Consider the following 14,624-nt stretch of genomic DNA (forward strand, 5'->3'; position numbering starts at 1 on the left):
TTTCCTAAATAGGAAGAGCAGAGCATTAAGGCCAGGGTGATGACAGTGACGTGCTGTGGGAGAGGCGCAGAGGGTAGAACACAGTAACAATGGGTCCCAGCTACTCCTGCAAGCAGGGAGCATCCCAGTGGGACACAATGCGGTTATGAATGTTTTCAGGCCCATCAGCGACTCCTCAAAACCCCTGGTCGGGAACACACATTGGAGAAGCAGCTTTTGCTTTACAGCTACTCCATAATATCTCAAAAGCTGAGTCTTGCGCACCACAGCATGCACACATGGCCTGGTGACCAGCAGAAGACATTGGGTGCCAGTGCTCCTGCAGGCATACAAGGCCCATTACAAAAAGGGGAACCACAGGAAGATGATAACTTTTAAAAGGAATTAAAAAATGGCTAGCTAGAAAGGATAACATCCAGGTAGATGATGTGCAATTTGCTTAAAACCATCCCCCTAGATAGTTGGACAGGATCAGGAGAGCCCGTTGGTTGGGAATTTGTTCGTTTAATCCTATATGTCCCTTCCTGTCAGCTCTCAGGACTGCTGCCCCACCAGCAGCACAAGCTTCAAACGCTAATTACAGCAGCCTGACCTGGGTCCATCCCTCCACTTGCATGAAACAGAGAAAAAGTATTTGCTTTCTTTGTGCAAAGGGAACTAACCCATGCTGTGGGGGTGGAAGCATCAGTTCTTTATTAGTGTCAGCTACAGGAACAAATAAAACTACAGAACCCAATAAATTCACTAAAAGTGATGATTCATCAGCACTTGTCATTTCCTGGGCAACCGAACCAGGCTGGGTTCCACGCTATATTTCACAAGATGCTTTCAGTAGCAAGAAGAGAATTAACAAGGGTGGTTTTTTACAGGTGCAGGAGGAAGCGATTCTGCAAGGTTTACAATACACACAAAAAAAATTGGATGGGGGCATTGAAGACAAGCCAGGGTCACTGTACAGGCACAATTCCCAAAGCACGGTGGGGTTGCTGCTGCTGTTCTCCAAAGGCAGTGTTCACAGGGCTCGCTCTCAGTCCTGAAGTCTACCAAAAAAAAAAAAAAAAAAAAACCAAAAAACAAAGAACCCACATATGCAATTTGCAACTGCTAAAGGAACAATTTCATCCAGACAAGAATTCACCTGAACTTGGATTAACACACAGTCTCCTTGCGATCACAAGTCAAGAAAATACTATCTTCAAAGGGGTACGGGAGAGTCTGAACTGCTCGTGAAGGGGTCTGTCCCACCCTCAGCAGCAGAGCCAGCTCTCCTGGTTAAGCCCCCACAGGACCACCAATATTTTATAGGGCATCGACTGACACAGTTCTGAAAAAAAAAAAAAACCAACAAACCTCTGGGACATCCCAGGAAAGGTTGTGCCAGTCCCCACTAGACCTACAGAAAAGCAAGGTCCTGTCCTGTCTTCCGTTCTGGTTGCACAGTTATTGCCCTCATGACCATAGGAATACCCATGCATAACCATGTCTCTGCAGTACAATTAAGTCCGGAAAACGGAGGATACAAATTAAGAAGTGGAATATTACAGTCAAAGATACTTACATTGCTTATCAAGCTACGCTTGGTCTGGACAAGAACCCCAAGCCCCAGTTTCAGGGTCAGAAACCGGAGACACTGAGGACACCACGCACACACCGACACTTGCGACGGGTCCCTGCACCTACCCGGAGTCACGGCAGGAACACCGCGGCGCTGCTCTTGTGCGAGGTCTCGGTGGCCTGGTGTGCCTGGAGAACGGCGACCGCTTCCTCAATCTTATGACAGAGAGCACAAGGGGGGGGGGAGAGGAGGGGGGAAGAAGTTGAGTGGCTCCAGTGTAGGAGCGCACTGCACAAGGAACGCAGTATTCCCGCTCCCAATCTGGTCTCCGCACAGACCCACTTCCAAGAAGTAAAGGACTTTACTAATAATTATAAAATCCAAGTCTGCTGCTTCTGCAGGAAACTGATCAGCCCCCAAACCCCTCCTGTCTCTTCCCTAGGGAAACACTGGGGCATCTCTCCTTTTCTACAGCAGTCAGAACTTGCCAGAGAGAAACCAGACTTCTCCGTGGGTGAAGCTGCCTGACGCCACCCAGCAGAGCCCAGGCTTCTTCCAAAAACATCAATGAAAGGGTGAAGGTGATCCTGTCTCCGAGGAGCAACGAGGAGAGGCAGCGAATTCACTGCAACTGTTTTGATGGGAACCAAAGCCAAATATTCACCAGGATTAAGGAGGAAGCTGACAAAATGCTGTGGAGAGGCAGCGTTTATCTGGTTTCTATTCTCAGAACAGAGCACCTCCCTATCCCCTTCCAGAGAGTGACACCCACCCTGCTTCTCCCCTCTCACTTCCCTGCCACCTCCGAACCACCCTCGGAACTTGACCCGTGCTTTCGGGGAGCTGCTCAGAGCCGCTCCTTTTGCTGCAGGCGTTCAGGCACTGGGTGCGGTGCCATCAACCGGGGCCCTTTCTGCACATTTTTCACTGTAAAAAAGCAGCTACTTGCTGCTACCAGTGCCCTTGGCCCATCTTCTGGGCCATGGCCACCTTCCCTTGCAGCAGCAGGTCATCAGCCCTTTGGGATGAGATTCGTTTGGGCACCGACTGCCTCCTACCTTGGAGCGCAGGGAGTCGGGGGACTCCAGGAGGAGGAGCAGCTCGGAGTTGTCTATCTCCAGCAGCATCCCAGTGATCTTGCCGGCCAGCGAGGGATGCATCGCATGGATCAGAGGGTAGAGGCGCTCACCTACTCCAGACACCAGAGAGGACATCAGCACTGTGCAAGACCTCCCGTATTTTCAACCCCAGTGCAAGCCCTCCTGCCCTCCCAGCTGTGTCCTCCCAACTGAGGAGGGACACAAGGGTGGGGATGGAGGTGGAAAAAGCACTGCTCACCAGCAAACCTACTCCAGGCATCACAGCAACGGTGTTCGCAGGCAAAATGCTCCCAGTCCCACACCACTGGGAGAATTAGCCCTACCTACGGGGCATGTTTACCAGGAAGGAAAGTCATACAAGGAAACCGATGTGGAAGAGGAAAGCCACCTCTGACTGGCCAAGTTCAACGCTAACTGCCCTCCTCCTGCCATCCCATCTTCCAGCACACAGGTTATTTCACTGCCAGATTCCCCACCACGGTTCTGCCAGGGTGCCGTGGCCCTGTGCACATGCCTCCCTCTTCCCTCCCCAAATTACTCTGCTCCCAGCCCTCTCGGTCAGAGCTGACGCTATCCCCTACGGCCACCAAGCCATTCATCGGCACCCGAGAGCGGCGATGCAGGACGGCTCAGGGTTCAAGGGAATCACAAACGCCCTGGTGCAGCCCGGCAGCACGGGCAGGACGGAGCTGCCTCTCCTGCGGAGCTTCGCCAGATGCCATCTCACTGCCAGGCAGCTAATATAGACAGGGAGAGGCTCTGCTGCTTCCATACCCTTCCAACACAGCCCGGATTATTTCTTGTTAGAGTAGCGTAATATCAGAGTAAGCCCACAAAGGCTTACAGCTTTTCCTAGCAGCGAAGTTTTCCCTGGTGCGTGCAAGTCCGCGCGCCCTGGCTTGCGCCCATGGCCCCGCAGCTGGACCAGCTCCAGCAGAGCAACCGTGACACCCACCTATCATTTGCTTCTGCTCCTGAGGAGGGGCTGCTGCAAGCATGGATGCCGTCAGCGGCTCCTGCCCCTGGACATGAACAGCAGGTTCTCCCACCTGGAGGAAAATAAATAATAATAAAAAAAAAAAACCACACACACAAAAAAACCCACCACAAAACGAAAACGCAACAACAAAAAAACCCCCACCACAAAACAGAGAAGAGCATCAGTCCGAAATGCTGGAAGCGATGCAGGAGCTACCTGGCTTGCAGGAACAGTGCTGGTCCCCAAACCCAGTGGGGCATTTCACCCTTCTGAGCTGCTGACACAGACCCCGGCATTGCCCGCTTGTATCCAAATACCGGCTTCCGGGAAAGCCGGAGACAGGCATCGCAGTTGAGTGGCTACTGGATCCGTAGCCCGTTGCCCCGGCAGCCCCTGGGGAAGGTTCCCATTACACCAGCCATAAACAGAGCCAGGGGGCTGCCCGGGGCCAGCAGCCGCGCTAACCCAGAGTGGGACCAGGACTGACGCGTGGTACGATGGCCGCACCAAAGCCCGCAGAGTGGTTACCTGCGGAGCTGCCACGGGTGGCATGTGCCCCATCGGCTGGACGTTCCTGACGGCTGAGGAGTACTTGTACTGCGGGGCACCCCGCGGCAGCGTGGGGGAGGAGGGCACCCGAGCACTGACCGTCTGTGTCCCGATGTTGGCTGCAATGGCGACAGGAACATTTTTAAGGAGGAGCCCATTAAACACGTGCCTGCACTGGGGAGGTTGAAGCCAGAAGGGCACTGTGCTCAACCGGAGGGTCCGAAAAATCCCCCCACAGGCTCAAAACAGCCCCCAGGTCAAAGGCAGCTTCCCCGGGACAGGCAGGGCACTGCCATCCTGCCCGCTGGGCTGGGGCTGTCTGGTTTTGCGCAGAGGGCAGGAGAGCTGGCAGAGGCACCTACGCCTCGTTGTCTCTCCTCCAGAAATGCCCGTCTGCATCAGCAGCGGGAGGACGGGCACAGCACCGGGGAGGGTGGGCTGCAAAATCAAGTGCCCCCCGTCCACCCTGGGTCCTCTCCTGTAGGCAGGCATGGACAGAGGGACCAGAGGGTGAGGGCAAACATAGAGGGGACAAACCAGAGCCAGCCCTCCGGGTCCCCTGCTCGTTTCAGGGATGAGAGACTCAGCGCCAAGGACTACCTTGGGCTAAACTGCACAAAGCCATGAGGGTTGTAAATAGACACTGCCCCACCAGATGGTCCCACATTTTGGGGGATCTCAGACCTTCACCCGCTCACAGGGTGAGCAACTTCCACCCTGGACTACTTCTGGCTCTCCTCTGCCCATCCATGGAGGAGCCTCAGAGGGGGCTACACTGCAAACCCTGGCAAGCATCTTCCTCTTCCTCACTCACACAAAAAGCAGAGGGGTGATGGGACAGACACAGGGTTGACTCACTCTCATGGTGAGGAATGCTCTGGGCACCACAGCTCGGTCACCACCCCGCCAGCCCTGCAGGAGCATGGCTGGATTGTGCTGGCAAGGCAGAGGGGACATCCTGGGATGCAGGGACAGCCCCAGAACAGCCAGGCACTGGGGATGCCAGCGAGGGCTGGTTCTTGTGCTGGAGCTCCAAACACCTCTAACATGAGTGTGTTTTACTGGAGGGTTGGCCTTGGCAGTGCTTCAGCCAGAGCCCACAAGAACCTCTGCTTCTGCCTAAGAGGTCCTTTCCCAACCTCCACCTCAGTTGAGCCCAGGGTGTCATGGCCGCATCATCATCAGCTTTAATGAATGCATTCAAGGCGCAGCAGCCAACAAGACCAATCTGCACATCAGAGACCTGTCCCATTACCTGAAAAACCACAACCTTCCCCAAAAGTTACACGCTTATTTACTACAGGCACTGTTCCATTCCCATCACATCTGAGGGCACCATCTGGACTACTCCACGAGCAATCCCACAAACCGATCCATCTTTGGAGGCAGACCCAAGCTGGCAGCAAGCACCCTTGCCAATGCCCGGCCACTATGGTGATGTCTGAGCTGGGCCCTTCCCCCACTCACCCACTCTCTGGGCCTGGGAGGGCACACGGGGCACCTGGGTGGAAGCCTGTCTCATGGTGCTGATGTTGGACAGCAGGCGCCGGGGCGGCGCGGCAGCCCTCAGGATGGGGGTAGCTGCAGGATACGCTGCTGTAGAGATGGAGCACGATTAATAAAGCTTCTTGGTGGCAAAGGTGTGGAAGGAGATGCGGGGGATATTGACCACAGCTGGGGAAAGCTCAGGAGCACCTCACCTCTGGGGTCAACCCCAACGGCTCATCCCCCAGTGCCCATCACCGTGACCCCTGCACCAAACCCCCGCACACTTCTCCGAGCAACAGCCCCCCGTGGTCACATGCTTCGTGCCGCTTTTAGAGACCCTCAGTCCCTAACGGAGCCCAGCTCACACCGAGGACCCCTGGGGAGAGGCAGGCTGACTCACGGGGAGGCCGGGAGGGCTGCGCACTCCAGCGAGTGGCAGGACGGACTGGGACAACTGGGCTGGGGCTGTAGAAGGTGGCTCTGGTTTGTGGCTAGGAAAGGAGAACATGTTATCCAGGGTGACTTGGGAGCTGAGCCAGATCTAACGCAGAGCATCTCAGTGGCTGCCATGCACAGACAGACAAGCCAGAACCACACTCTGCAGCGTGCCGGAGCACTTTACAGACCAAACCCCAGTCCTGCTGCCCGTGTGTCCTCCAGCAGCTCCGCTAATCTCCTCCCCACCAGCTCTCGCGCCTCTGTAACCCTTCTCCCTCCCTTCCTTTCATCAGGGGACTCCTTCTCCATGCTCACAGCCTCCCACCAAACTCCTCCTCGATTCCCTCCTCCAAGAAGTCGGTGGCTACTAAATCCCCAGCCCGTTGCCTGGAGCACCCGCAGCCCACCAGCATTTTGGCAAGCCCTGTGGCATACGCAGCAGCTCGGCACCGATCCCACACTGGTGTGCGCTCGGGTCTGCACAAACTGGAGATACAGGAGCTCCTCTGCCCGACTGCCACCCCCCTCCTCCAGCCCAGGGCAAACTGGGGTCCCCGTGCGAGGCTGCCACTCAGGAATGGGGACTCACCTGGGGGATGGGGGGTAGGAAGTAGCCCGGAGGGGGCTGGAAGGAGCCCAGGAGAGGGCCAGGCAGTGCCCTCATGGTGGCTAATCTCTGCATGTACTGGTTGGTGAGGATTGCTTTCCGCTCCTCTTTCCTTTGAGCGAGCGCGACGTAGAGAGGTTTGGTGCTGACGATCCGCCCATTCATTTCCGTCACGGCCTTGGTAGCCTCTTCTGGGGAGGAAAAACATACAAACCCAAACCCTTTGCTGTGGCCACCCTCTGTCATCACCTAAAATTGGATTAGAACAAGACAGCTAAGTCCACAGATCGCTGCAGCACCCGCGAAGCGCAGCACGGTGGGGGTGGGGGGGGGGTGTGCATGGGACTTGCGGGCACCCCAATGCAGCCCCCACACCCAGGGTGGGACGGATGGGGCTGTGCCCGTGGGGCTCCACGGAGAGGTGTCTCCAGGGAAGGGGAGGATTTGCTCAGGCAAAACCAGTAGGTTTGGGAAATGAAGATGGCAGAGTCTGGGCAAGCCCAAGATCTGCAGCCTGTGGTCTTCCAGGGGGGCTGTGCCCCAGCACCACAGGGCCCACAGGCCAGTAACGCTCTGGTGCTTAATGCCACAGGAGCCAGCAGGGGCTGGGGGTCAGTGGGACACTGTGCGCTGCCCGAGGGCCAGGCAGCATCTGTCCCCAGCAGCTGGCAGGTTACGGGTATCTGACCTCAAAGCCAGACCATCCCTCCGCACCCACCGCCTTCGAGAGAAGCTTGGCACCCGCCCTGGTGGCAAGACTGACACTTTCAGTGTTTTTTCCAAAAGGCAAACCATCAGCCGGTCAGCCAGGCAGAGCCTGCTCTCCCCAGAGCGAGGTGGCTTTCGGGTCATTTCCATTTGTACCAGTGTCACATTGGTTCCAAACCACAGAGTGGCCGTGCAATATTCAGAATGATGTGGCTTTAAGGACCCATACTCTACCCCTCACCAGAGCCAGGGTCACTCAGCAAAGCTACAAGCTATTTGCCGAATCAATAAGCTCCTCAGGACAGCGGGGGGTACAAGTGGCATGTCCTTCAGACTTGGCTTGAGATACAAGCCATCAGCAGGGAACCGTAACTCATCAGGATGATAATCCCAATCCACTTCCAAGGGCTGAGCGCACTGGCCAGCTGGCCCCAGCAACAGCCCCGGTCCCTCACCTTGGCACTGGTGATGGTGCCATAGGGAGAGAATTCCTTCCTCAGCCTCTCGTCGTCTATCCCGTCATCCAGGTTCTTCACATACAGGTTGACCCCCTGCAAATGGGCAGAAAAGCGACTTAGCCTCCTCCCAAACGCGCAGCGAGCCCCCAAAGCTTACAGTGGTTTTTCAAGCTGGGTGCAAGCTTCACCAGCAGCTCAGCCAGAGCACGTGGACCCAAATGTGTCCACTCCAGAGCTGCTGCAGGACCGGTGGCATGCAGAGGAGCCAGGATCAGGCATGTGCTCCACTTGCAGGAGAGACATCCCGAGTGAAGAGAGTACCCAGACCACTGCTGTAAAGCTGCTCCAAAACCTCAGGAAGCCGCCTCATTTCCAGACTAATATTTTAGTTTCTGGAAAAGAGCAGACCCGTTTGTTCACCTGCCAACACCATCCTGGGTTTAGACATCTCTCCTCTTTCCTGATACTACTTCCCAGGACGTTACCAGGCAGTGACTGGAGCCCTGTGTCCATCTTCTTTAATTGCAGAAGGGAGCCAGCCCACTGATCTGCTCTGGAGAGCCCTGTGCTGTCCCCAAGCCGAGGACATTCCTGAATGCCCATGGTGGGCATGTCCCCAGTGCAGACCTGCAGGATGGAGCATCCCGCTCTGCCCTTACCTGGTACCTGCTCACTCGCTCCTGCTTGATCTGCTCAAATTTCCGCTTCAGCTCGCTCTGGCGCTCCAGCCGCTTCTGGGCTCGGCCCACGTACACCATCCGCCCGTTGATCTCCTTCCCGTTCATGTCAGCCACCGCCTGCCAGCAGAGGGAAGGGCTCTGAGTGCTGCAGGAAGCCAACGGCTCTACTCTTCACCCACCACCCCGGTCCATCCCTACAGTGAGCAGAGACCCCCTTGGCGAGAGCAGGGCAGCAGCTCTGCTCCCCTTTGCCGGGTCCTGCCCATCCAGCCACCCCTGGTGAGGTTCCTCCCCAAGGAGAGGTGGGAACATCAGCAGGCGACAAGCACGGGGCTGAGGCAGCAGATGGGTGGTGAGGAGCCTCTTGCCTTCTGGGCTTCTTCGTGCTTCTCGAAGTTGACAAACCCGAAGCCCTTCGAGCGGCCAGTGTTGTCCATCATGACTTTGACGCTTAGCGTCTTTCCTGCAAGAGGAAAGGAAAGTATCCGTGTGAAGAAGCGTGCCCACCGCGGGGGAACTGCCGGCACGCAGCACCGTGCTCAGGAGCCACCGTGAGAAGCTGGTCCAGCAAGGAGACCAGGCGGCCGTGGCAGCATGGAAGAACCAACGGGAGGACAGACAGCAGGATCCCCGCTGCGAGGCAGGAATGGGAGGCTGCACGTGTCAGCGAGTGCAATCCATCCCAACCTGGATGCTTCCCTCATCACCGTTGGCTCTGTGGTTTCTCCAGCCGGTGCACTGAGTTCCTTTGGCCAGAATTTCTCATCTCCTTCATATATGAATGCACATATTGGGTTTGTACAAAGGGTATTCACCAATTACTTGAGCTAACACTGGGTGAGCATGGACAGTATGGTCCGTGGGTCGGCACAACACTAAATACTGGAGGATGCCTTTTGCAACAGAAATGGACCAAACTGGAAAAGCCACTTGTGCTTTAAAATCAGACTCAGCGTCTCTTATTCCCAGGGGTCCTATAATGAGACAGCATGCTGGTTTCAAGACAATTTAAGAAACTAACAAAAAAAAAAAAAGCTCCACTTTTGTTCCCTGAGAAAGTAAAAATCTTTTTTTTTTTTTTTTTTCTTTCTTTCTTTCAGGATAGCACCTAATACAAGTTACCTTCCATCACTGCAGGAAAGTGCATGTGATAAGCCACTGCGGTTCTTTAGTGACGTGGTGTTTAAGCAAGCTGGATCCCATCAAGAGAAAGGGCTCGGTATTTCAACCAATCAGTCCCCCCAGCTTTCTTTGCAGTTGCCCCAGCTCCAGTTTATCAGACATGAGGACTTTTTGCTTCAACAACTTTACTCACCAAACTTGGAGAATATTTCTCGCAGTCTATCATCATCCATGTCATCCCCAAAGTTTTTGATGTAGACATTGGTGAACTCCATCGCCCGAGCCCCAAACTCGGCCTCACGCTCTTTGCGGGATTTGAAGTGGCCAACAAAGCTGCAGGAAGCAAGAAAAGGGACATGAAACCCTCCGCATCTTCTGCGGAGGGAAGATGGACACAGGCACATCTGTCTCAATCCAGGCCAAGAGAGATCCCGTCACCCGAGGCCGTGCTTTGCTCACCCGTAAACCCACCATGTTGTTTCACATCTGACAACTTGGTGTCATTCCACTTGGGTTCCCCATCCAGACTGCACTTGGCACTATGAAACAGGAAGAGTGGTAACACAGGGGGCAACTGGGGGTGTCAACTCAGGAGACCCCAAAAGACCCCAAGGAATGCCACCAAGTGCCAGCTCTCTTCCTCCAAGGTACCCCCAAGCCCCTTGGGCAGCCACTTGCCTTTGCGGAGACAGAGACATAGAGAATAAGGTGATGCAATGTAAGCAGAGAGCTGAAGAACAACAAAACCTCTTCCTGCCCCGATTATCTGACGCTGACAGCCGAGAGGGAGGACCAGCCCTGCTTTGCGGGCACTCCTTACACCGCCTCAGCAACAAAACACAGGCCGGGGTTGGACTCTTTCCCCAGCGTTAGGAACAGCTCCAAACCATTATCGCACTTCCACCAGCATCGACCACGAGTGACTCACTGCCCCGGAGAGCAGCGGAGCCGCCGTGCCCAGTGAGGACGGCCGGGAAGAGAGGAGAGAGCGCAGCCGGAGGTGGCAGCCCCAGCGGGGCAGGCGCTCGCTCCCGAGCGTGCACCAGGGCGAGGGAGGAGCAGAGCCAAGCGCAGAGCGGAGGAGACACTCTCCTCTCCGGCACTTACACCTTCCGGTCGTTGAGCAACATCCCATTCATGGTCTCGATGGCACGAGTCGCTGCCTCGTGAGTCTCAAAGTGAACAAAGCCATAGCCGCGGGATCCATTTTCATCACAAACCACCTACAATTGCAGGGCAAAGAGGAGGGGAAAAAAAAAAAACCCAAACCTAAACCCAGAGACACTGCTTTTCCCCACACTTGCACAAGTCAGTCACAGGAAAACCTCCCCCTCATTCTCCAGGGGCATTTGTCCTCCCAGATGTCCCGCTCCCGCAGCGGCTGAGCTGTGTTTGGGTGCTGGCAGCAGGTCAGGGAGCCGGGCGAGCCCCGGGACAGACACACCACGCTTTATATGACGCCCAAGAACTTGTGGCTCACCAAGACCCGAGTGCCATCGCTGCACTGAGCTCAGAGAGGACAACACACAACATCTCTGTGCAAGGGTTGGGAAGAAGGAGAGCAGGGAGAAAAGTCCCTATTCCCAGGGGAAACACAACAGAGCCCTTTGGCTTCAAAGCAAGTGGGAATTTAGAGGAAACTTTGTAGGAATTGACACAAGAAAGCGAATTTCAGGTGGCTGCAGCACACTGCCAAGGACATGGGGCAGCTCTGCAGCAAGCCCTTTCCTGCAGGACCCACGTACCTTGCACGACAGGATGTTTCCGAAGGCAGAGAACGTGTCGTACAAGGCTTTGTTATCAATGGAGTCATCCAGGTTCTTGATGAAGACATTTCCAACCCCCGACTTCCTGAGCCCGGGGTCCCGCTGCGACCACATGATGCGGATGGGACGGCCTTTGATCACTTCAAAGTTCATGGTGTCCAGGGCTCGCTCAGCTGGCAAGGAAGCCAAGACAGGGGGAAGAGAGGAGTGTAACAGAGACAGATCCCCTCCACATCCTACAGCAGCTGAGACGGGCACAGGAATCAATGATACTGTTGGACAGGAGCTCGTTAACCTAAATGAGACGGGCAGCGCTGCCTCCCAGGGCGGCAGGGCCAAGCAGGGGCTGCTATTGTCCCCTCCCCCCACAACACTCCTGCCTCTTTAATTATTTTATTCCCCCCCCCCAAAGCACATCCAACTCCCACGGGATCATCCATTTCACTGCAAGCTCCAGTTTGGCAGGTGCCCAACTCATTTATCCAGTAAGGATTTTGGTCTCCAGGGCAACTAACCCAACACCTTCCCATCACCGCTGCCTTGCTCCAGCATGAAACGCCTGTTGGGTACCGCACCATGCGGTGCTGTATCACCGTGATGCCCGCCAGGAGAGGGGCCTCGCTTACCCGTGCTGCGAGCCAGCGGGCGGCTGGCCACTCTGGGGAAGGGCAGAAGGGGTTTTGGTGCCCTTCTCCATAAGCTCATGGAAGGCGGAGACTCTTGCAAATCACCCTCCTCCCCCTAGAAGCCCAAAGTTCAGCCAGAGCAGAGCCGGGAGTGGGATGGGTCACCATCTGAGAGCAGATTGGCATCAGTTACAAACAAACCCAACACGAGAAGCATATTGCTGAAGCCTCAACAGCTGATGCACCCACTCACACCCACTTTTCTACCACCTACCCCTTCTTCTCTCGCACTGCCCCAAGCCCTCGTTAGAAGGCTGCATTACAGGGAGCTTACCATCCACAGGCTGCTGGAAGTTTATGTAGGCATAGCCCAGTGATCGGCGCGTGGCAACATCCCGACAGACTCGGATGGACATGATGGGCCCAGCAGGTGAGAACTTCTCGTAGAGCATGGCTTCAGTCACGTCTGGGTGGAGGTCTCCCACATAGAGAGAGGCTAACGGATAGCCAGGGCCACTAGCGTTCATGGTCAACCACAAAGCTCAGCTGTAGAGGAAGACAGACCCGAGGCTGCAGGGCACAGATTTCGATTTCGGCTCACACGCAGCAACCACAGACCCACGCTGGGGCTTGCCCCACTGCACCAGTGCCAGCCATGCCCTTCCCACCAGCAGCGGTAGGACCAGGAATGCCCCAAGGGTGCTGCAGTTCCCACATTTTTCAGGGACATTTCAATGCTGGTGCAAAAGCTGAGCTGGGGTAATCTGCACACGTCAGAGTCCCCGCAAACCTGGGGAGTGGCCAGAGGGACACAACACACTGCACACACTGATTTGTTCCTTTCAACCCTCAAAACCCAAGAGAAATAAAATGGAGTTTAATTCCTCGGAAGGTAAACAGGCCTTCCCCACCAGATAATTCCATTTGAATTCCTCCTAGATGGCTCCCTCCCGCCGGCTGCTCAGCCAGAGTAAAACTGCTGCGGGTTCGCTTTGATGCCACAGAGCTGCGCTGCCAGGGGAGCAGCTTCCCACGAGCAGCCCCGCACTGCTGCGGCCAGCGCTCCCCACGACCATCTCCACCTCTAATTAGGCAAACACAGTTTTTTAGCCAGCCCTTCCCAGAGCAACAAGCCTCAGCTTGCTGACGAGGCCCCCAAAGTGGGAAAAGTGATGCTCAGTCTCCCACTGTTTTCAGTTGGGTGTAAAGTTGCGTGTGAAGATGTCAGTTGCTGCTGGAGACCTCTGAGGTACTGCTCAGAAAAACAGAAATGCAGCTTCTGCTCTAAAAGTTTAAAAGCCCATCGTAGGGGCTCTTACCTTAAAGCTCAGAAGACCTAAGATGCTTGTTAAGATACCCTGTGTATGCCCAAAACAAGTGCATACACATAGGAGAGGTGCGTTAAGCAACCGCTCGGTCAAGAGCGGGTCACCATCGAGGGCAGAACATGGAAGAATCATAGAATTAGTGAGGTTGGAAGGGACCTTCAAGATCATCAAGTCCAACCATTAACCTACCCTGACAAAAACACCACCACTCCTAAACCATGTCCCTAAGCACCTCATCTACCCATCAGCTCTGCGAGACGGCTCTACGACTCCCACAACCGAGAGCATCGAACCGGCTGGGCTGGAAGGGACTTTAAGACCCTCAAGTCCGACCATGAACCAAGACGCGCCTCCCCGAGGTCCTCACGGCAACGCAACCCCGGGCGGAGCGAGCAGACACGGCGTTCCCCCGCAGGGGGAAGGGAGCGGCGCACACCGGGGCGGCGCGGAGGGGGCGGAGAGCCGTCCCGGAGCCCGGCGGGGAGCCCGCGGGGATGCGGCGCTGCCCCACCGCCGCCGAGCCCGGCCCGCCACCGGGCGGACCGGCAGAGGAGCGGGCTGCTCGCCCTGCCCTGCCCTGCCCTGCCCGGCCCCGCTCCGCCCCGACGGCGGGGACCACCGGCCATCCCCGCTCCGCTCACCGACACCCCCCTCCCCGCCCCGGGGAGAAGCCGCCACCGGCGGACCCCGGCCCCGCACTCACGCCGAGCGCTCCGGCGGGCAGCGCAGCACCGCTCCGGCTGCCGGTACCGGCCGCCTCTTCCCGCGGCGGCCCCGGGGGCGGGACGGACCCTCCCCGCCCTCCGCCAGCTGCGGCCCGGCCCGGCACCGCCCCGAGCGGGGCGGGCATCCCCCGCGGGCTGGGCTGGGCTGGGCTGGGCTGGGCTGGCCAGCGGTAGCCCCCAGCCCCGCGGAGCTAGCGGGTCTAGGCAGAGGGCCAGCGGTTCCGCCTCCTAATTTTTGGCAACGGCAGCCGGGGCAGCCGCCTGCCGAACTCTGGTCGCTTCAAACGAACGGCGCTGCCTTTTGCCCTTGAGCGCTGCCGGCGCTGTGTGTCCCACCCACCCATTTTCTAGGAAATCACCCGCAATTTCTGGTAGGTAATTCCCTGAAGTGAAGAAATCCACGCAGCAGAGGGTAAGATACACGCAGCTCGGTACAAACCCTTCGTCGTTCAACACTTACTCACTCCCAAACTCCCCAGCAAGCTCCCTCAACGC

General features: G+C 56.5%; 1 protein-coding gene across 2 annotated transcripts; it reads right to left on the bottom strand.

Annotated features, from left to right (window-relative positions):
• Positions 1-1,680: 1,680 nt before the first annotated feature.
• PABPC1L (poly(A) binding protein cytoplasmic 1 like) lies at positions 1,681-12,603 on the bottom strand (the record flags this gene model as incomplete). Of its 2 annotated transcripts, none has more annotated exons than XM_082491157.1 (14): positions 1,681-1,770; positions 2,614-2,744; positions 3,611-3,704; positions 4,163-4,302; positions 5,651-5,776; positions 6,072-6,162; positions 6,699-6,965; positions 7,880-7,975; positions 8,542-8,679; positions 8,931-9,025; positions 9,878-10,017; positions 10,792-10,907; positions 11,430-11,623; positions 12,411-12,603. In XM_082491157.1, 14 exons carry the CDS (start codon positions 12,601-12,603, stop codon positions 1,687-1,689), a joined length of 1,905 nt encoding a protein of 634 aa, XP_082347283.1. In that variant the 3' UTR covers positions 1,681-1,686. The 2 variants fall into 2 exon arrangements, with proteins under 2 accessions (XP_082347283.1, XP_082347282.1); XM_082491156.1 differs by having other exon boundaries at positions 5,651-5,779.
• Positions 12,604-14,624: the final 2,021 nt, after the last annotated feature.

Source organism: Vanellus vanellus (assembly GCF_965231255.1).
Source record: "Vanellus vanellus genome assembly, chromosome: 15".
NCBI classification, from domain to species: Eukaryota; Metazoa; Chordata; class Aves; order Charadriiformes; family Charadriidae; genus Vanellus; species Vanellus vanellus.